Source organism: Microcebus murinus, chromosome 18, assembly GCF_040939455.1.
Source record: "Microcebus murinus isolate Inina chromosome 18, M.murinus_Inina_mat1.0, whole genome shotgun sequence".
NCBI lineage: Eukaryota > Metazoa > Chordata > Mammalia > Primates > Cheirogaleidae > Microcebus > Microcebus murinus.
Genome location: NC_134121.1, coordinates 37,752,553 through 37,776,413, shown reverse-complemented (window position 1 = coordinate 37,776,413; position 23,861 = coordinate 37,752,553). Strand labels below are relative to the sequence as shown.

The 23,861-nt window shown below is 37.4% G+C and overlaps 1 protein-coding gene across 9 annotated transcripts in view; it reads right to left on the bottom strand.

Moving 5' to 3' along the window:
* The window catches only part of SPAG9 (sperm associated antigen 9), a 140,806-nt gene that overhangs the window by 43,446 nt on the left and 73,499 nt on the right, over window positions 1-23,861 (bottom strand). For all 9 annotated transcript variants that reach the window (XM_075994459.1, XM_075994460.1, XM_012789801.2 and 6 more), the window contains 3 exons: window positions 12,941-13,148; window positions 11,860-11,959; window positions 5,651-5,772 (listed from right to left, as the gene is read on the bottom strand). In XM_075994459.1, the coding sequence (XP_075850574.1) occupies window positions 5,651-5,772; window positions 11,860-11,959; window positions 12,941-13,148 (430 nt within the window). The remainder of the gene's footprint in view (window positions 1-5,650; window positions 5,773-11,859; window positions 11,960-12,940; window positions 13,149-23,861) is intronic.

Sequence of the window (23,861 nt, the reverse complement as noted above, 5' to 3'; positions counted from 1 at the left end):
AAACAAGTCTGGGATCCTAGAAAAAGATCTAGGGTAGAGATAAAAACTTGGAAGTAGTTTCCCATGAAAACCAAGAAACAATGAGAGCAAATATGTTATCCAAAACCAAAGAAGGCAGCCTAGGATAGAAACAGAGGCTGTGGATCCTGTTAAGTTGACTGAAAAGGAATAGTCAGAGGTAAGAAAGGATGCAGGCAAGCGTAGTATCACAGAAACCCAGCAAAGAGAGTTTTAAAGACAAATGCTATTGAGAAGTCATGTGAAATAACTGAGAAGGAACTACTGACTATAGCAAACAAGAAGGTTGTTTCAGGCAAGGTGAGTACGGGGGAGAATGCCAGATTATAGTAGGATGAAGAGCAAGTAGGACTGGTAAAGTTCTGCCAGTTAAGGTAGCCACACTTTCAAGAAGTCTTTTTTCGTTTTTTGTTTTTTTTTAAGACAGAGTCTCACTTTGTTGCCCAGGCTAGAGTGAGTGCCATGGCGTCAGCCTAGCTCACAGCAACCTCAAACTCCTGGGCTCAAGCAATCCTCCTGCCTCAGCCTCCCAAGTAGCTGGGACTACAGGTATGTGCCACCATGCCCGGCTAATTTTTTCTATATATATATATTAGTTAGCCAATTGATTTCTTTCTATTTATAGTACAGACGGGGTCTCACTCTTGCTCAGACTGGTTTCAAACTCCTGACCTCGAGCAATCCGCCCGCCTTGGCCTCCCAGAGTGCTAGGATTACAGGCGTGAGCCACCACACCCGGCCAAGAAGTCTTTTTTGTTCACTGACTTATCACAAGTATCTATATCAGTGCCTGGCTCATAACAGACACCTAACCATTGTTGCTTAACTGTAGTCCCAGGTACTCCAAAGGCTGAGGCAGGAGGATCACTTGAGGGCAGGAGTTTGTCACTAACCTGCACAACATAGCAAGACCCTGTCAAACACACACAAAATAATATTGTTGTGGAAAGGCCTGACTAGAAATGGGAGGTGTGTGAGTGATGGGTAGTAGGCAGTATTTTTATTTTTAAATGGAAAAACCTAAACATGTTTAAATGATAATAAAAAGAAGTCAATAGAGACACTGAAATTAAAAATACATGAGATAAGCTGGGCGCGGTGGCTCACACCTGTAATCCTAGCTCTCTGGGAGGCTGAGGCGGGCGGATTGCTCAAGGTCAGGAGTTTGAAACCAGCCTGAGCAAAAGCGAGACCCCATCTCTACTATAAATAGAAAGAAATTGATTGGCCAACTAATATATATAGAAAAAATTAGCCAGGCATGGTGGCGCATGCCTGTAGTCCCAGCTACTCTGGAGGCTGAGGCAGGAGGATCACTGGAGCCCAGGAGTTTGAGGTTGCTGTGAGCTAGGCTGACGCCACGGCACTCACTCTAGCCTGGGCAACAAAGCGAGACTCTGTCTCAAAAAAAAAAAAAAAAATACATGAGATAATTAAAGGAAAGAAAATCTCAAGAGTAGGATGTTTAAATGTATGGTTTCCAAGTTATAGAATGTGGCCATGTGGAATGAGTGACTAAATGGAGAAAAGGGTCACTGAAAATAAGAAAGTCAGGGCGTGAGACAACAATCAAGATAAAGGACAAATGTTGGGATTATCTCTTTTAAATAATTAAAATCAGGCCGGGCGCTGTGGCTCACGCCTGTAATCCTAGCTCTTGGGAGGCCGAGGCGGGCGGATTGCTCAAGGTCAGGAGTTCAAAACCAGCCTGAGCAAGAGTGAGACCCCGTCTCTACTATAAATAGAAAGAAATTAATTGGCCAACTGATATATATATAAAAAAAAAAAATTAGCCGGGCATGGTGGCGCATGCCTGTAGTCCCAGCTACTCGGGAGGCTGAGGCAGAAGGATCACTCGAGCCCAGGAGTTTGAGGTTGCTGTGAGCTAGGCTGACGCCACGGCACTCACTCTAGCCTGGACAACAAAGTGAGACTCTGTCTCAAAAAAAAAAAAAAAAAAAATTAAAATCAGAAAAAAGTAATCTAAGTACTGAATCCATGTAAAATGATTAAAAGAAAGTAATATCCTGCAACAAGAGAAAGGTTTTATAATAATATGGTAGTTAGAAAAATGAATGAATCATAGAAATGGACTGTGTATTTATTTATCAACCCAAGGAAGCAATTAAAGAATCTTGGGGAACAATTTTGTTGACTTAACTATATTCCATTTCATGAGTATTACCTCAATTGCTATCACTGAATTAATTGCACAGAAGAGAAGCCAAGGAACAAATACATTCTTTGAAAACTTCATTTAACATCTTTGACAAGCTGGTCAAGGTGGCTCCCACCTGTCATCATAGCAGGCTGAGGCAGGAGGATTACCTGATCTCAGGAGTTTGAGGTTTCTGTGAGCTAGGCTGATGCCATGGCACTATAGCCTAGATGATAGAACAAGACTCTGCCCTCCCCACCCAAAGTCAAAAAAAAAAAAAAAAAAAATCTTTGACTAAAGGTCTTCATGTAGATGTAAGTCACTAAACTTAAGGTAATAAGATACTCTAATCTGGAATATGCTAGCATAAATATGTCAGTATCTATAAAATGGAAAAGATAGTTTAGAGTCTATTTCTTGTCTTCAAACTGGAAAACTAAAGCATCAGGATTTTGCTTTTAATGTATTATGCTTAATATTTTCTGACTTTCAGAAAATACTTGATTTAAGAGATCACATTTTTCCCCCCTAAAGAGACAGGGTCTCACTCTGTCACCCAGGGTGGAGTGCAGTGGTGCTATCATATTATGGCTCATTGTAAACTTGAACTTCTGGGCTCAAGTGATACTCCTGCCTCAGCCCCAGAGAAATCAGGACTACAGGTACACATGCTCAGCTAATTAATTTTTTTGTAGACATGGGGTCTCACTATGTTGTCCAGGCTGGTCTCAAACTCTTAGCCTCAAGTGATCCTCCTACCTCAGCCTCCCAAGGTGCTGGGATTTTAGGCATGAGCCACCACACTGGGCCCTTCCTAATTCCTTATTTTTTTTAAAGTATTTGTAAGTATTACAGAGTACAAATAATTTTTGTTGCATGGATTGCTTTTATGATGCTGAATCATGGTTATAAGACCTTTCCTAATTCTCCTCACTACTGAATTATGAGGCAACATAGTGTACAGATTATATTCAAATGTACTTCATTCTTTTAAAAAAATTTTTAATTTGTTATTATTATTATTTTTAGGCTAGTCAAGTGAAGCAGTGGGAGTGGAGAAGGAACAAAGGAATCTGTAACTGGTTGTGATCAATTAGTTGTAAACACCACTGCACTTGGACCAGACATATTCTTATTAAAATAAAGAGGCAGCATAAAGGAATGTTGGGAGATACTGTATGTTGATTCTGGTGGTGGTTACACAATTCTATGCATTTGTCAAAACTCAAGAAGTTGTACAGCAAAAAGAGTGATTTTTACTATTCTGAATACAAATTTTTAAATTATTCTAACATTTGTACCTGTCCCTGAATTTTGCCAGGGAGCCAGTTTCTTAAACCAATTAAATCTTAAAAGAAACTTTTCATGTACAATTTGATGTTAATTAAAGTGTAAATTTAAATGTAAAAATGGAGTATTCCTTAAGAATTAATCTTTCCTACCCCTCCTTAAGAAATGTAATTTACTCGATTTCTTCCAAAGTTTTACTTAGACTTTTTTTTTTTTTTTTTCTGAGACAGAGTCTCACTTTGTTGCCCAGGCTAGGGTGAGTGCTGTGGCGTCAGCCTAGCTCACAGCAACCTCAAACTCCTGGGCTCAAGCAATCCTCCTGCCTCAGCCTCCCGAGTAGCTGGGACTACAGGCATGCGCCACCATGCCCCATGGCTACTAGTTGGCCAATTAATTTCTTTCTATTTTTAGTAGCAACGGAGTCTCACTCTTGCTCAGGCTGGTTTCGAACTCCTGACCTTGAGCAATCCGCCCGCCTCGGCCTCCCAGAGTGCTAGGATTACAGGAGTGAGCCACTGCGCCAGGCCTACTTAGACTTTAATAGTGGCAGTCTCTTTATGTCTAATTAGAAATCACTATATATACATAGTTTCAATCTCTTCTACTAGATACACTTTTGAGACACAACATGTGTTTCCTTCTAAAAATATTTAACAACATCATAATTGGCAATCAATACATTTAACATACATTAATGGAAGCAATGTCACTCTACTCTCTATTCAGAAGAACTGAGAAACAGTACCTTTTGAGAAAAGTGTAGGCTGTGCTATAATTACACTAATAAGTGCAAAATTCCTTTGTAGCCTATTATCTATTCTGAAGGCATAAATTTTTAATTCTTTATAGTTTTAATTTCTATAGGATCTTAAGTTTTTTGTTTTTTGGTTTTTTTTTTGAGACAGAGTCTCACTTTGTTGCCCAGGCTAGGGTGAGTGCTGTGGCGTCAGCCTAGCTCACAGCAACCTCAAACTCCTGGGCTTAAGCAGTCCTACTGCCTCAGCCTCCCGAGTAGCTGGGACTACAGGCACGTGCCACCATGCCTGGCTAATTTTATATATATATATATATATATTAGTTGGCCAATTAATTTCTTTCTATTTTTTATAGTAGAGACGGGGGTCTCACTCAGGCTGGTTTTGAACTCCTGACCTTGAGCAATCCGCCCGCCTCAGCCTCCCAGAGTGCTAGGATTACAAGCGTGAGCCACCGCGCCCGGCCGGATCTTAAGTTTTTAAGAAAGGTATACCAAAGCTAATTCACCTGAGTAAGAATCATGTAATTACTAATGAAAAGAACTTTAGAGATCACCTAGAACAGGCATTGGCAAATTTTTTCTGTAAAGGGCCAGATGGTAACTATTTTAGCCTTTGGGGCCAATTGATCTTTGCTACAAACTATTCAACTCTGCTGTTTTTGGGCAAAAACATCCATAGACAATAGGTAAACAAAAGAGGGTAGCTGTGTTCGAAAAAAAGTTTATTTACACATACACAGGTCAGCTAGATTTGGCCCATGAAGCACAGTTTGCCAGACGCCTGAACCAGAGTCCAGTTCCTTCATTTTACAAGGAAGAAACGAAGGTCCAGAAAGGGTAAGCTATTTGGCAAAGGTCACCAGCCAAACAGCAAAAGAGTCAAATGCAGTATTCTTTTCAAACCATGTGTTCTTCAACAACACAAACTTTAAAATGATTATATTTTCCATAGAGCTAAAACATAATACTTAGTGAAAGCTCAGAAAAATAAAATGTTATAATTTTTTAATTAAAGTCAACAGAATTTAATGAAATTTATTTAAGCCAAGAACTAACTATCCATCAATCCAAACACACACACACACACACACACACACACACACACACACACACACACACACACATACAGCACTGTGTTCCTATGTATTATATTTGTCTTGGAATACTGCAGAAGTTCAATAAATTGTGTTATATGAATTCAAAACACGAACTTAAATGCAATTCAATTTTAGGCATATCCATATGTGAAGATGCTTCCATTTAAAACTTTCATGATCTCAAAAGAGTATGTTCCCAGTAATTACCTAAAAGGGCAATAACTCTGGACCACTGAGCAGCTGAAGACATTTTAAAGGAATTTTCAATTAAATAATTTTTAAGATCTATTTTTAAAACAGCATGATACTTCTTCAGATGAGCTGCCATACCTAGTAAATCTGCTCCTTCATCCACATCTCCAATTAGGCCTGAGCCCGCTGAAGACAGTTCTTCAAAGAGAGATTCTGTATTGCGATCGAAAGCTTTGTTCTCTATGCCTTTGGTGGGAGTGCTATGCAACAAAAACAACAAAACCAAATCAACAAATTATAAGGATTTTTTGACAGTTCAAAATGAATACAGTGGGCTAAGCTACAAAGGAATTTCCTACCTATATAATTTATATTTACTATAAAATAAAATTTTAAAAGACTTCTCAAAGGTTTCCTAAGGAATTCCCAATAAGCTCCACAGAGATAACTGATAAATTATAGAATGTTTCTGTTGTGAGACCCCAGCAAACACAATAAGGGCAGCTACTTTGCTCTGTACTAGGTGCTACTCTAAGTGTTTTTCATAGATTACCTATTAATATCACAACTACTATACAAAGAAGGTGCTGCTATTACTCCAATTTTACAGATGAGGAAACTTTAGTTAAAAAATATGCTTGCCAAGATCAAATGAGTGAAAAGGGCAGGATTCAAACCCAGGCCATTTGGTTTCAGAATCTTTGATCTTAACTACCATGTTATATGTTGTCTGGTATAATTTAGCATGGCTTTTTAATTTTTCTTGGAAAAACAATTTTATTGAGGATTTGACAGTATTAAAATTGTAAATGCAAATACCTACTGACCCAAGAATTTTATGCCAAGAAAGTCCTACAAAAGCCTTGTCACAAGAAGGCAATTATGTATGTAAAGGATGGTCAGAGTAACATTTTAATACTGGCAAAAAATTGAAATGACCAACACCATCATTAATAGGGAACAAATGAAATAAGTTACAGATATAAAGTCAAAGTTTTTAACTTTATGGTTAAAAACATGAAAATAAAACTTTATAAACTAAGACACTTATTACTCTAAAGTTTTTGTTTAAAAAAACAAAGTTGTAAAGCTGTATATCGTAAGCCCTTTTTCATAGGAGCATGGAAGGGAATGGGGAAGTGTGTATGTTTGTGCCTCAATGCTACAGTAATATAAAAACTCTGTACAAGATTTCCAGTTAAACACTGTAAACTGAACATAGTCATTTATCACCTAATAAATAATTCTGAAACCTAACTAAAATGACAGTTAAGAAATTAAAAAGGCTTACATCTAAAAGGGAATAGAAAAAGAAATTACAGCAGATGAAATGTGAACAAAATTCTGTAAGATGGAAAACAGATGGACAAACAGTAGAAACTGATTTAAGAGACCAGAGAAAGCTGAAATCTAAGCCGTCAGGGGTTAGGGAAGAGGTCAGTATGCTGCCAGATCCCTGAAAGGCCTCAGACTTCAAAGCATTAGCAACTTCGGAGACAGCATGCCAGGCGGAACATGAACCACAGGATGGGATAAAAGACTGCATGAGAGGCAGGACGAGACCTAGATGCAAGCCTCCAGGAGAGGGAGACCTCCCTCCTCTCAGCACAGCTCCCTGAACAATAGAAACCATGTCTAAATGTTACAGGCAGGAAACTGGAGAATCAGTGTTACCTACTTAAGTAGGAGGAAAACAGCCACAGAACTCTATCCAACCCTCTATTACAAAAGAAAGAGCTCAAAACAAAAGAGAACATGTGTGACAGAAGCACTAAGAACAAAAGGCAATAATGAAGGCAGCAGCAGCAAAAATCAAACACAAACCTTAATTTTTTTCAGAATAAGTAATGTTTCCATAAAAGAACAGGGTGATATAAAAGATAACCAACCAAGTAAAAGAAAAACTTAGAAAAACAAATCCATGATGACTTAAGGGAATCTGTCAGAAATCAGAACAAAAGTAGAAGAGACAGAAAAGAGAGGGAAAAAGAAATTATCAGGATTAGTGCAGGATTTTCAATATATACCTAACAGGTGTTCTAGAATGAGAGTGGAAGAAACAAAAATAGGGAGAAAGAGAATTTCTTAGAACTGGGAGATACTGATTTTCAGATGAAAAGACTTACTACGTGTAAGAAGATACTAAAGGAGACTCCTACATAGCATCATGAATTTTCTAAAAAGAAAAAAAGAGGGAGGGGAAGAGGGAGGGGAGATAAAGTGAAGATCTTAAAAGCTTCCAGAGGTTGTATAAACAAGTGAGAACCCAAATGGCACCAAACTGAACTCAACATGACAAATGAAGCAATGTCTCCACAATTCTGAAGTTTTCAAACCTATATAATTCTATATCTAGCCAAACTATCAAACATGTCTTCAAATGACATTTGTCACACTCAAGTTCATAGTTCTCAAAAAAATTTACTTGTCATACACCTTTTGCTCAAAAAGCTAGTAAAGATGTGCTCTGTTAAAACAAAGGCATAAATCAAGAAGCAGGAAGATGTGGGATCCAGGAAGCAGGTGATCCGACAGAGGACAGAGGTGAAGAGAATACCCGGGGTGATAGTGAGGGCACATTCCAGGATCAGAGTAAATATGACAACAGTTTAGATTGGAGCATGGGAATAGAAGGCCACAGGACAGAGAGCCCTAGGAAACAGACAGGTTTCACGTTTGGTCATACTGACGATGTTTACTAATTCCAAAAGAGAACACAATGCTATAAAAGAAAGGAAATACAGTACAGTATATTCTGTGGTTAAGCTGTGATTAATATTATAGAGTCACAATGATATAGACAATGAATATTAGTTTAACAAAAATTAAGATGTAATGATATTGGGAGGATGAAAGAAAGGATGGTAGTTGAAGAAGTTATGTCCTTTTCACCTTGTACTATAGAAAGTCAAGAGCTAATGTCTTAGCCTTTTTTAACCAGGGTTCCTCATTTGATCCATAGTACACAGAAAATGATTTGAGTGACTACTTTCTCAATTCTCCCAAGGAAAGTACAGACCCAGGACTAGTCTAGATGTACAGGAATATAGCTAATCCATTATATACAAGGTTTCCTTAGGGCAGAGGTCCCCAACCTTTTTGGCACCAGGGACTGGTTTGGAATACTATTTTTCCCCCAATGGGGTTGGGGGGACAGTTGCGGGGGTGGGGGGGAAGCGGAGCTCAGGCAGCAATGTGAGCAATGGAAACCAGCTGTAAATACAGATGAAGCTTTGCTCAATGTCCCATAACTCACCCTCCACTCACCCACAGCTCACCCTGACCCCCCAGGCACCCCCACCTACCGCTGCTCACCCAGAGTTTACCCACCACTCACCTCCTGCTGTATAACTCAGTATCTACGTTTCATGGAAGATAATTTTTCCACAGATGGGGGTGGGAGAGGGGAGGCCGAGCTCAGGCAGTGACACGCCCTGTTGCTAATAGGCCATGGACCAGTACCAGTTGTGGCCAGGAGTTGGGGACCGCAGCCTTAGGGCACTAGGACTTAGTTCTCTCTCTCACAGAACCCCAGCTGAGAAAGGGAAGGATAAAGGAAGAGGCTCCACAAGCAAGTTATTTAGATACCTGAAGACAAACAGTGTAAGACAAAGCTAAGAAGTAACCTCTTTGGAGTAGGAAGAGGGGTTGGTAGGGGTAAGGGACTATTACCCTTCCTGTTTTGTATTACCACCTGACTTTAAAACTGCAGACATGCATTAATCTAATAAGAATAAAATTTAAACTTTTAAAAAGAGGTTCAGAATGATAAAACTACACAACCTATTAATAAGTAGCTCCATCTCCTAGGCTTAGGAAAGGATGAATAAAAAACAAATTTTCACTTTTTACACTTTGCATTGTTTAAAATTTTAAATAAGCAATAAAAGGTCTGGGTGCAGTGGCTCACACATATAATCCTAGCACTCTGGGAGGCCAACGCAGTATGATTGCTTGAGGATAGGAGCTCAAGACCAGCCTGAGCAAGAGCAAGATCTGTCTCTACAAAAAATAGAAAAATTAGCCAAGTGTGGTGGTGCATGCCTGTAGTCCCAGCTACTCAGGAGTCTGAGGGGGAAGGATGGCATGAGCCCAGGAGTTTGAGGTTACAGGGAGCTATGATGACGCCACTGCACTCTAGCTGGGGCAACAGAGTAAAATCCTGTCTCAAAAACAAAAAACAAACAAACAAAAATATGAAGGAAAAAATATTTTAATAAGACTAAGCCTTTGAAATCAAAGAGTCCTAGATTTGAATCCCAGCTCCTCCTCTTGCTAGTTTGGTAATCTCAGACAAATTACTTGCACAAATTCTAAGTCTCCTTATCTATAAAATGGGGATGAAGACATCTATCTCCTAAGGTTGTAATTAAGATCAAATTATATAAAATGATGATGATAAAAACAATAATATTAGTTAACATTTATTGAATGGGGCACTTTGGCGATGATTTCACATAGCAATTCATTTAATACTGACAACCATCTGAGATATGAACATAATTCTCTTTTATAAGTAAGAAAACATACCTAAGATTCAAATCCGAGGGAGGATTTGAACCCACATAGTCTTTCTTACTCCTATGGTCCATGCTTTTAACCACTGTAGCATACTGCACAATACTTAGCAGAGATCTATAAATGCCATGTATTTTTATGGTCATTACTAGTTAAAGGATAAAATTTATGGAAGGAATTCAAAGAATGTCAGTAGCTCCTGACATTCTTGAGCATCAATATATTTCAGATATTCTCACCAAGATTTATTGTTAAAAAAAAAATATATATATATATATTTCAGATAACCCTAATTAAGATGATATTTAAACCTTTTTTTTTTTTTCCTTTTTTTTTGAGACAGAGTCTCGCTTTGTTGCCCAGGCTAGAGTGAGTGCCGTGGCGTCAGCCTAGCTCACAGCAACCTCAATCTCCTGGGCTCAAGCAATCCTGCTGCCTCAGCCTCCCGAGTAGCTGGGACTATAGGCATGCGCTACCATGCCCGGCTCATTTTTTCTATATGTATTAGTTGGCCAATTAATTTCTATTTATAGTAGAGATGGGGTCTCGCTCTTGCTCAGGCTGGTTTCCAACTCCTGACATCGAGCGATCCGCCCACCTCGGCCTCCCAGAGTGCTAGGATTACAGGCGTGAGCCACCGTGCCGGCCTAAACATTTTTACCTACCATTAAACAGCCTGCCCATGGAAAATGATTCTAAAATGAAACTAATTTTTCCAATAGTGAGATCATTACAGCTCTGAAGGAAGAAGCATATTCTCTTCTTCCTGATCTTGGGGGAAGGAACCAAGTTTTTTCAAATTGTTACTTCCTTCACTCCTGCTTCTTTGTTTCAAGTTATAGAAAGTATGAGATATCTCTTATCTCTCTTCTTTTTTTTGAGACAGAGTCTCGCTCTTGTTACTAGGGCTTGAGTGCTATGGCATCAGCGTAGCTCACAGCAACCTCAAACTCCTGAGCTCCAGCAATTCTGTCTCAGCCTCCCGAGTAGCTGGGACTACAGGCATGAGCCACCATGCCTGGCTGATTTTTTCTACATATATTTTCAGTCCAGCTAATTTCTTTATATTTTCAGTAGAGATGGGGTCTCACTCTTCCTCAGGCTGGTCTCAAACTCCTGACCTCGAGCAATCCGCCCACATTGGCTTCCCAGAGTGCTAGGATTAAAGGTGTGGGCCAAGACGCCTGCCCTGAGATATCTCTTGGCTGTCTTTTTTCCTCCATCTGCTATAGTTTTGAATGTGTCTCCTCTAAAATTCAGGTATTGCCAATGTGATAGTATTAAGACGTCGGGTCTTTAAGAGGTGATTAGACCATAAGGGCTCCTCCTTGTAGGGACTGGGGCCCTTCCAAAGAAGCTCCCCCAGTGTTAGGGCTCACTTACTCTCCTGCCATGTGAGGACGCAGAGTTCCTTGCCTCCTAAGGATATAGCAACAAGGCACCAGCTTGAAAATAAAGTGCAGTCCTCATTAGATAATCGAACCTGCCATTATCTTGATGTTGGATTTCTTAGCCTCCATAACTGTGAGAAAATAAATTTCTGTTCTTTATAAATTACCCAGTCTCAGGTATTTTGATAGCAACACAAAACTGACTAAAACATATCCTTCCAACTCATGCTACTGATTCATGAGGCTGCAAAGGTATCATTTGACAAAAAATTTAAACCATGTACAATGTCCAGTTTCAAGAATAAAAACTGGAATATAATACCTATATTTCTTCAACAAAACATCTGAATTCATTTTGTCCAGTCAGAGACCAGAGAATAGTGTTTATGAGAGTGGGGAAAAGAAAAATAAGATGTCTTAATCTGATATTTATGGTACCTTGAACCTTTATATCCACTGAGATCTTTGTCCATGTCCAACTCAGGGGTGGATTCAATGATTGCTTGAACTTCTGACTTCTCTTCATTTTCAGCATTACCTAAGGAAAGGACATGATGAAATAAATAATACGTGTATTACATAGTGCTCCTAACATGAAAATCCTTTTATGGTTGCTTTTATGGTTGTGACAACAGCATTTGAACATTTAAAAAAAAGGAAAAAAGTGGGTTCCAGGAAACAAAGCATTACACGGTATGTCATGTATTCAGTTAACAGTCAATATCATAAGCTAATAAGCAATGAATAAAAATTTTCATTTGTGTTTTTTTGGATACACAGTACAGTCTATTCAAGGCCTTCTTTTCATTCCTATTTCAAGGGGGGGGGGACCTAAAGATAAAGACTAATAAACCAAGGTAGGGGACAGAAAAGAATTTTCCTCCTGCCTTTTAGGCTCTCTGATCTCCTAGCTCCTAACACTTTAATCTCCAAGACTTGATTTAATCACTGCCTATTTTAAGCTTATTTACAACTGAATAAATGAATTACAGTCATCCCTTTGCAATCTGTGGGGACTGGTTCTAGGATGCCCCACTGTACCAAAATCCTTGATGCATGGGTCCCTTATATAAAATGGTACATTATTTGCATATAACCTATGTAAAACCTTCCGTAGACTTTAAATCATCTCCAGATTACTTTAAAACCTAATATGATGAAAATGCTATGTAAGTAGTTGTTATACGGTATTGTTCAGAGACTGTGACCCCAAAAAAGTATGTACATGTTCAATACAGATGAAACAATTTTATTTTTTCGAGTATTTTCAATCCATGGTTGGTTGAATCCATGAATGCAGAACCCATGGTTATGGAAGGTTGACTGTATCTAACTATTTTATAAATATAAAGCAGGTTGCTTTCTTGGAAATTAATGCAAAATAAATAAATAAATAAATAAATAAATAAATAAATAAATATAAAGCAGGTAACACCACACAAAAACATATTTTCTCATACTTGAATCATCTGAGTTTACTAAATACTTTGCTACTAAGTAAAGAGCTAGGGTCATTTACCTGTAGATACATTTCTAGTTTCTTGGGCTACCTGTACTTCAATGTGCTTGCTTATCTCTGATTTATTTGTTGTATCTGTAATCTTCACAAATCCTTCATTATCTTCCTTTAAGGGAGTATCAGTAGGAATTGTTGCCACATCTGAATTAGCTGTTGATGCTGGAGTGGTAGCTTTAGATCCACCTTGGCTAACATCAGAAAGTTCATCCTACAAATAAAAATAATTAAGAAGAAAATTTTAGCTGAGTAATTTATTCTAAATCACTTTTAAAATGGGTTAAGAAATAAACTTGCCCAGAGAAAGTTCTATTTTAAAAAAAGGCAATAAAGAGTTACTGATTACCAATAAATAACCTCTCTAGATTATTTGCAAATAATTGAGAAATATTTAAGTAAATTGTATTTTTCCAGACATATGAGGTTTTTCTCAACAGAAAATTTGAAAGTAAAGGTAAACTGGAGGTATTAGCAATAAAATTATACATTAAAGCCAACATCAATTTTTAATGGCAGTTGTAATGTTGTATAATCACTTGATAATGAAGACCTACTTTAAACACTTAGAACCTGCCATTATCTTGATGTTGGCAAAACCTGCTCTAAAACAGCAATAGGATAACCAAATTCTTAATCTTGGGATAGTTTCATAAAGTTTGGTCTTAAAACATCCCATGTGTAAGTTATTAGAAGTGCTTGCTACAAGGGCACCTCCTAGCCATGCAGTGTTGTGCACCTGTAGTCCCAGGGACTGGAAGCTGAGACAGGAGGATAGCCTGAGCCAAGGAGTTCAAGGCTAGCCTGGGCAACATAGCAAGATCTCTGTCTCTTACAAGGGGTAGGGGGGATATATTCTAAGTCCAACTCTAGACTTAATGCACAAAACTTTGGGCCATGAGATCAGGTAATCTGCATTTTAACAAGCAACCCAGGTGATTTATATACTCATTAAAATTTGATTACCATTTTAGGGTCTACAGATATGCTTCGACAAGTACATACACATTGAAATTACACGCAAAAATGTTTGTGTATTTTTCTAGGAAAAGAATGTATGGCTTTTATCAGATTTTCAAAGGAGTTTGTAGCTCCAAAATAATTAAAAACAAATGTCCAATGGCAACCAAGAATGAGGCAGTTCTTTTGGAGTACTTAGGTCTTAAGGAAAGAACAACTGGCTGGGCAAGGTGGCTCATGCCTATAATCCTAACACTCTGGAAGGCCAAGGCAGGAAGATTGCTTGAGGTCAGGAGTTCAAGACCAGCCTGAGCAAGAGCAAGACTCCATCTCTACCATAAATAGACAAACCAGTCAGGTGTGGTGGTGTGCACCTATAGTTCCAGCTACTTGGGAGGCTGAGGCAGGAGGATCACTTGAGCCCAGGAGTTTGAGGTTGCTATGAACTAGGCTGACACCATGGCACTCTAACCCGGGCAACAGAGTGAGACTCAGTCTCAAAAAAAATAATAAAAAAAATAAAAATAATTGATGAGAAATGTAGAAAGTCAATGAATGTGAGTGGCACACACAGTGTTGGAATACCTTAGCTATATTGGTGGGCTTGGGCTCTAGCAAATGGATAAAACCCCAAACTGAAGACCTTCAATCCAGTAAATCCTTGCTATTCTCAACTTCTGACAGGTTATACTGTACTTGCACTTGTACAATAATTGGTCAGCTACTGATTATCTTATTACTCATCATCATTTTAAGAAATATATATATCCATGACAGACAATGACCCATTTACCAAAACTGAATCTTCTCTGAGATTCTGAATCCATCAAAAGGAAAATAAAATAAAACAAAAAAAAAACCCAGTATGTCCATGCTAGAGTACAAGACTTACTTAAATACATGTTAAATTGGAAAAAATATGTATACTTTCAAAGAAATAATCAAAGCTAGCCAGGAACAGTAGTGCTAGTCAGGAGGTTACGGCAGGAAGATTGCTTGAGCCCAAGTGTTCTAGACCAAACTGGGCAATATAGTGAGACCTCATCTTTAAAAATAAAAAAATTTTTTAGATCTATACACACTGCCATTTATAACAGTGAAAAATTGCAAACAAATTCACAGAAGCAAACAGTGAAATGGCAGTTATCAGGGCTACGAGGAGGGGGAAATGGAAGTTATTAATCAACAGGCATACAGTGTTAGCCTAGCAAGATACATAAGCACTTCTTCAGTCTTACTCCTTAAGAAAGAAAAAAAGAAAAAAAAAAGTAAGCTCTAGAGATTTGCTGTATCACAGTATACCTATAGTAAACAATAATGTGTTATATACTTGAAATTTTAGGAGGGTAGGTCTCATGTTAAGTGGTCCTTATCACAATAAAACAAAAAAATAAAACATTGCAAACTTGAATGCCCCAAAATAGGAGAGTAAGTAAACTGTGGTACACAGAATATTATACAGCAACTAAAAACTGTGTTGCAGAAGAATATTTACTGAGATGGAAAATATTCACAATATTTTGCAAAGACAGTGGGGATTAAAACAGTTTTATACAGTATGATCAATTAAATATAAATACATATCAGAATATAAAATGATTTATGAAGTATGCTCCCAAAGTTGTTAAAAAAGTATATAAAGTAACTATGGGTAGTAAATAAATTTTTCCCCTGCCTATAATATTTTTTATTCTTTCCAAGTACAGCCCCTCAACCGAATCCAAACCTCACAAAACAAATCCCTTTATTAAAAGGGAGTTAAATCCTTTATTAAAAGGATTTGTTCTGTAAAATTTGGATTCAGTCAAAAGGCCACATTCAGACCACATCCAGAAGGCCACGTGGCCCCAAGGCCATAGGATTCTCACCCTGATGAGAGAAAGCTTTGAGGAAAAAAAGTCCATTCGTACTAGTTATGAATTGGGGGCTATCGTTATTGCCTTGTGTTTAAGATGACTTTGACTGGCTGGGCACGGTGGTTTACGTCTATAATCCTTGCACTTCAGGAGGCCAAGGTATAAGGATCTCTTGAGGCTAGGGGTTCAAGACTAGTGTTGGCAATATAGTGAGAGGCCTGTCTCTACAAAAAATAAAAATATTAGCTGGGCATGGTGGCACATGCCTGTAGTTCCAGCTACTTGGGAGCATCCCTTGAGCCCAAGAACTTGAGCTTGCCGTGAGCTATGATCACACCACTGCACTCCAGCCTGGGTGACAGAGCCAGATCCCAACTCTTAATGGGCTTATTTTCAGTGAGAAGGAAGACAAATCAAAGAAATGAATAGCTTAATTCTTCATCACCTCCTCCTCCCTTAAAGTTAAAAGATAAAATTGCTAACTATTTTTTCAAGCTGATAACTGGCACCTAATATATAAGTATCTGACAAAAATCTGCTAAGTCCAGCAAGTTAGCTTGTTTGGATTTAAGTCAGAAAGACTGACAGTAATATTTCTGGAGCCAAAGAGGCCTATAGTGAAGACAGCCACCAGTCCCTCTGAGCACCACTCTCTTTGTCTTTGCTTTGATGTGTACTCTATTAAAAAATAAAAGTGGTACTATCTTGATTAATTTAACAGCCTAGCTAACTCATATTTATGTTGTCAGATACATGGATCCTTGAGGCTAGGGGTTCAAGAATAGTGTTGGCAATATAGTGAGAGGCCTGTCTCTACAAAAAATAAAAATATTTCTTTAAAGGTTTAGAATTTAATACACATTTAAAAATACAAAATAGGCCAGGTGCAGTGGCTCACACCTCCAATTCCAGCACTTTGGGAGGCTGAGGTAGAAGGATTGCTTGAGGCCAGGAGTTTCAGACCAGCCTGGGCAACACAGCAAGACCCTGTCTCTACAAAAAATTTAAAGACTTGGCTGGGCATGGTGGACTACTGCATACCTGTAGTCACAGCTACTCAAGAGGCTGATGTGGGAGGATTGCTTGAGCCCAGAATTCAAGGTTACACTGAGCTATGATCGGGCCACTGCACTCTAGCCTGGGAAATGGAACAAGACTCTGTTTCATAAGTTAATTAATTAATTAAAAAGTCTATCTTCCTGACAAAAAGTGTTGATGAAAGCTTAAGCCCATCAAGACTAGATTCAGAAAGCCCTAGAGAATAACAAGTTCATCTATACTGAGAAAATGATATATGCCTTTGAAGCCACTTAAAAAATAAATAATTTGAGATCCATCTTGGACTTTTGTCATTTGCCTCTTAAAAGTAGAACAATTATTTCTTTTCTTATCATTCCAGTCCCCCACCTCCCAAAAACTCTGGTTATTGTCACTTTAAAAAATTTGGGGCCCGGCATGGTGGCTCACACCTGTAATCCTAGCACTCTGGGAGGCCAAGGCGGGAAGATCATTTGAGCTCAAGAGTTCCAGACCAGCCTGAGCAAGAGCAAAACCCCGTCTCTGCTAAAAACAGAAAGAAATTAATTGGCCAACTGAAAATATATAGAAAAAATTAGCTGGGCATGGTGGCACATGCCTGTAGTCCCAGTACTTGGGAGGCTGAGGCAGGAGGATCACTTGAGCCCAAGAGTTGGAGGTTGCTGTGAGATAGGCTGATGCCACAGCACTCACTCTAACCCAGGCAACAGAGTGAGACTCTGTCTCAAAAAAAAAAAAAAAAAAAAAAAAAAAAAAAATTTGTACTTAGTAATTAAAGTGTCCACAATAATATACAGTTTGGCAAAAGCCCACCTCCCAAATTCATTTGTAGATCTAGGAGCATGAAATAAAATAACCAGGGGAGAGCTAAATATCTAACAGGAAAAGGACTATAATATCTCAAGGATCCCAAGGTTTCAGGCTACAAGGAAGTGGTAAATCAGGATCTACTTAGAAGAAAATGATGTTTTAAATTTGTCCTGGTCTATCCAAATAACATGAGATTTATTATATTTATGTATAACTTACTTCCCTTTTATACCTACCACATAAAAATATTTTACACTCTTTAAAATAGCTCACTGTGTGGGCTGTACTTGAGAGCTGAGGAGGGGAAAGTTCTGAATTTTAGGGGAATAGTTTTCAAAAAGTATTTCTCCTTGGTCTCCCAGGCAGTAGTGACATAAAGCTCCCAAGATTAGCAAGAAGGAATTTAAATGGGAAGTCTGCCACAGCATTTGGCTAGGGGCACAATATTCTTATACTATGCCTCACTAACTGCCTCCAAATAAAGACAGAATGAAGAGAGACAAGTTTAAATATCAACCTGTCAAAAGATAAAATATATTACTTTTGGTCAACTGTACACTCATAAGATAATACAGTCATATGCCACAAAACAAAGTTTTGGTCAACAATGGACCTCATATACGATGATGGTCCCCTAACATTACAATGGAGTTGAAAAATTCCTATTGCCTAATGATGTAGCCATCGTAATGTCACAGCACAATACATTACTCATGTTTGTGATGCTGCTGCTGTAAACAAATCTGCCAGGTATGTAAAAGTAGAGCACATACAATTATGTGCAACGCATAATACTTGATAATAAATGACTATGTTACTGGTTTATGTACTTACTATACTTTCTATCATTATTTTAGAATGTCCTGCTTCTACTTATTTAAAAAAAAAAAAAGTTAACAGTAAAACAGCCTTAGGCAGGTTCTTCAGGAGATATTCTAGAAGATGTCACTGTCATCACAGGAGAGGACAACTCCATATAGATTATTGACCCTGTAGACCTTCCAGCAGGAGATGATGTGGAGGTAGAAGATAATGATATCGATGATCCTGACCCTATGTAGGCCTAGGCTAGTACGTGTGCTTGTCTCAGTTTTCAACAGAAAAGTTTAAAAAGTAAAAAAATTAAATAAATTTTAATAGAAAAAAGCTCATAAAGAAAATATTTTTGTGTAGCTGTGCAATGTGTTTGTGTTTTAAGTTAAGAGTTATTATAAAAGAGTCAAAAAGTTTAAGAAATTTAAAAAGTTTATAGAGTAAAAGGCTATAGTAAGCTAAGGTTAATTTATTATTAAAGAAAGAAAAAATGCTTTTATAAATTTAATGTTGCCTAAATGTACAGCGTTTATAAAACTATAGTAAAGTACAGCAATGCCCTAGGACTTCATATTCAATTACTACTCACTCACTGACTCATCCAGAGCAACTTTCAGTCTTGCAAGCTCCATTGATTATAAGTGCCCCATATAGGTGTATCATTTTTTTAAAAAATCTTCCATACCATATATTTTTTTTTTATTTCGGCATATTATGGGGGTACAGATTTTAAGGTTTCAATAAATGCCCATTTCCCCCCCTCCCCCCAAAAGTCTGAGTCTCCATCATGACCATCTCCCAGATGGTGGATATCTCACTCATTATGTATGTATATACCCGCCCCCCGCCCCCCTCCCACCTGCCCAATACCCTATTACTGTAGTACCTATGTGTCCACTTAGGTGCTACTCAGTTAATACCAGTTTGCTGGAGAATATATCTGGTGCTTGTTTTTCCATTCTTGGGATACTTCACTTAGTAGTATGGGTTCCAGCTCTAACCAGGAAAATATAAGATGTGCTATATCACCATTGTTTCTTAGAGCTGAATAGTACTCCATGGTATACATATACCACATTTTATTAATCCATTCTTTCCATACCATATTTTTACTATACCATTTTTATGTTTACATATGTTCACATACACAAATACTTACCATGGTGTTCCAATGCCCACAGTATTCATTAGAGTAACATGTTGTACAGATGTGTAGCCTAGAACAATAGCTCATACCATATAGACTAGTGTGTGTAAGGGTTATACCATCCTGGTTTGTATAAGTATACTCTATGATGTTTGCACAATGACAAAATCAACTAACGATTGATTATTTGATTAATTGATTATTGATTAAGAACGACTGTTCTGAGCATTTCTCAGAACATGTCTCTGTTGTTAAGCGACAAATGATTACACACACAAAACTAGGGAAAATTCTTACTAGTACCTAAATGAAAACTGGAAGCATTTATTATGAATTATTCAACATCAAGTTTCAAGGGAGATGTATACCATTATTTCACATTCAATCTGTGGCTTCTTGAGACTGTAAATTTCTGTTTTATATTATATTAGACTTTATAGATCATATGACAGGCTGTACTGGTTTGGCTAACAGTCTTGACTGCAAATGCCACTTCAGTTATTTGAAGACTGACTAGCCTATCAAACCCTAATATCTGACATCATCAAGATATCTTCTTCAATGGTATGAGTGGTACAAAAAACATGGGGATTTACACAGTTGTCAAGTTTCTTTCTGACAAACTTATTTATTTTGTAACCCCATTTCACTTCTCTTCAAAGTCTTTAAGGAACAGTCACATTATTGTCTGTGCATGTCATTAGAGAATGTCCACAAAAAAGCAAGGATCTGATTTGGAACTGTAGCACTATATAAAAGAATGGTGCACACCTGTGCATGTTTAAATTGTGTTTTAAAACAATAGATGTAACTTAAAGATAATAAGCAAATGGCCAACAAGCATATGAAAAGATGATGAACACTAATCATCAGAGAGATGCAAATCAAAACCACAATGAAATATCACCTCACTCACATTAGTATGGCTACTATTAAAAAAAACAACTCTCAAAATAGAAAATAACAGTATTGGTGAGAATGTAAAGAAACCAGTACCCTTGTGTACTGTTGGTAGGACTGTAAAATGATGCAACTGCTCTGGAAAACAGTATAGAGGGTCCTCAAAAACTTAAAAATAGAACTACTGGTCTGGTGCTTATAATTCTAGCACTCTGGGAGATTGAGGTGGGAGGAATGCTCCAGGTCAGGAGTTCAAGAGCAGCTTAAGCAAGAGGGACACCCATTTCTACAAAAAATAGAAATATTAGGAAATATTAGCCAGGCCTGGTGGCACACACCTGTAATCCCAGCTACTTGGTAGGCTGAGGCAAGAGGATCACTTGAGCCCAAGAGTTAGAGGTTGCAGTGAGCTGGACTCTAGCCCGGACAACAGAGTGAGACTCAGTCTTAAAAAAAAGAACTATGATATTATCCAGCAATCTAACTTCTGGGTATATATCCAAAAGTGAAAGTAGGGTTTCAAAAATATATTTTTACACTCATTTTCATAAAAGCATTATGCACAATAGCCATGAGGTGGAAAAAACCCAAATGTCCATCAACAGATAAATGAATAAACAAAATATGATGTATACATACAAGGAGTATTATTCAGCCTTAAAAAGGAAGGAAATACTGTCACATGGTATAATATGGATGAACCTTGAAGATATTATGCTAAGTGAAATAAGCCAATCTCAAAAAGATAAATACTACAATGGCTCTATTTATACGAGGTATCTATTAATAATGTGTAAGGTCAGATTCATAGAAACACAACGGAGAATGGTGGTTACTAAGGGGTTAGGGTTGGGGTGGAAAGGGAAATTATTGTTTAATAGATATAGAGTTTTAGATTTACAAGATGAAAATGTTTGGGTGATACGTTTTATAATAATATGAGCATAGATAACACTACTAAACTATGTACTTAAAAATGGTTAAGACAGTAAGTATATGTTTTACCACACACACACAAGAAAGTGTCATTACTTTTAGTTTCACTTGAGACACTGTGATAAAAGCAATATGGTCTTTGTGCTATTTTATTACTGGTTTAGATATCAAGCTAAAAGCCTATAAGCCGTTCAAAATATTTTCAACTATTTCATTCATCGAATGTATCATGCACTTAGTGCTATATAGAATATAAATGTCATGTGTTATCTGGCATTGCACTATAACTATTTATTTTCTAACAGACTATAAACTACATATACAACCATAGAAAATAAGTTATCCCATTAAGGACAACTTACAAACACTACATATTCCAATGTAGTGTTTTCCTAAGTAGCTTGCCTAACTTCATCCAAAATAAGCTAAGTAAAGGGGCAAACAACTCTGTTACATAAATGTATCCATCTCTTAGATTTTAAGCCAATGAAGATAAAGAAAATTTTTATACAAACAAATAACTAGGCCAATATAGAATTCCCTACTATATAACACGCATCACCTTATAATTTGATATTTACATTTTTTCTCCATAAGTTTCTAAAGCAGTTCTTAAACTCTTCTGATTTACAATTCTACGGCATAAAAAGTCACAAATTCTGTGTATACACGTGTTTTTCTAGAGAGTTTCGAATAATTTGATTCCTAAAGAAGTCTGTGACCGAAAGAAAACAATGAAAACCATAACTCTAAACACTGACGTTTAGGTAAAATACATCTAGATATAAATAGTATTGTAGGTTCAGGAGAATTCAGATTATTAAAGGAAAGGGTATCAATGTCCTAACACTGAGGATATTTCTGAAGCAAGAAGACACTGTCTCACTGTCATTGCTGGAGAGCTTCCATGGACCCAGGGTCAACCCTGGACCTAACAGAGCCCAGCACAACAAGCCTGACATGTAGCAGGCTATTCACAGGTGTGTGCTGAATAAAGCCCGATTGGAGCCTAAGAATCTATTAAACTAGGGAAGCAGACCACAGTAAAATGACACACTGGACTGTCTCCAGATACGTACAGGTTACATACAGTCAGCCCTGCAGAAGGAATTTGTACAAAGTATACTAGTTTTCTTACCTAGAGCTAGATAAATGGAAATAGTCTAAATTTCCACAGGATTTACGTGTATTTTCTATCCTTCATTTTAAAATGCTTACTTTGGAGGAGGAGTAAATTACAGACTACAGTAAAGCCCTGGCAATCATTGTAAAGGAAATAGTTTTCTTTTCTATTTCAGCGAGTAAGATCAATAAACTGAGCAACAGATGTCTTGAGAATTGCAGTTGAAGAAGTAGCCAATAGTTAATCACTTTTGTTTACTTTATGTAATATGTTTTGAAACACCATTCTCACCTCCTGTTCTATAGCCTTCAGAGGGTCAGGACTATTGCTGACCTGGGAAGAGGGAAAGATTACAAAAGAGAAAAAAATTATGTACTTACTAGGTTTTAACATATTTGTATTTTTGGCTTGTACTATCTCCCAGGATACAAAATTCATTTTTGTTATGTTACTACTATGTTTAAAATGAAGATGTGAAGGTTTTGTTTTGTTTTTATTTAAGATTACCTCCTTTAAGACTCTCTGTTTGCTTATAAAGTCTTAAGAGAAAAAAAAAAACTCCAGCTTATTTAAGTGATATCATGGTTCAGAAGCCACTGTGTGGATTAGTGTCAACCCTTATACTTATTGATAAGCAGCTCATCACTTAACCCTTTTTTCTACTCTATGTATCTTCCTGACATTTATTCTAGTCACTCTGTTTAACATATTAATATGTTATATATTAGTATGGCATACTTAGAAAAGTTTACTAAACCCCTCTTTCTCCTCCTATCATTTCTGAAACTGTTAGATAACACAAATGATTGAAGGGTCACCAAGATTCAAATCTTTTTTCTAAAATTAAGGTACTAAAATATTAAAACAAATTTAAAAATTTTTTTTCATAAAAACATCTATTTATTCATATTCTTTATTTCTATCTATACATTTTCCCTCTATGAGACAGAATTCTCTTAAACACAAAGCAAACTCAAATTTTAAACATTCTTGGTCTGGAAATTCATCAAAGTCTTTTTTGAGGCTGCTAGTTCTCAGTTAACACAGCTGCTGACTCTCAGTTAATTCTCTCAAAAAAAACCAAACAGATTAGCAAGGCATGATGACTTTAGAGAAGCCAGACTGCCTCTTCTTTATTAGATTTTCTTTTTTTTTTTTTTTTTTTTTTTTTTTTTGAGACAGAGTCTCGCTTTGTTGCCCAGGCTAGTGTGAGTGCCGTGGCGTCAGCCTAGCTCACAGCAACCTCAGACTCCTGGGCTCAAGCGATCCTTCTGCCTCAGCCTCCCGGGTAGCTGGGACTACAGGCATGCGCCACCATGCCCGGCTAATTTTTTATATATATAT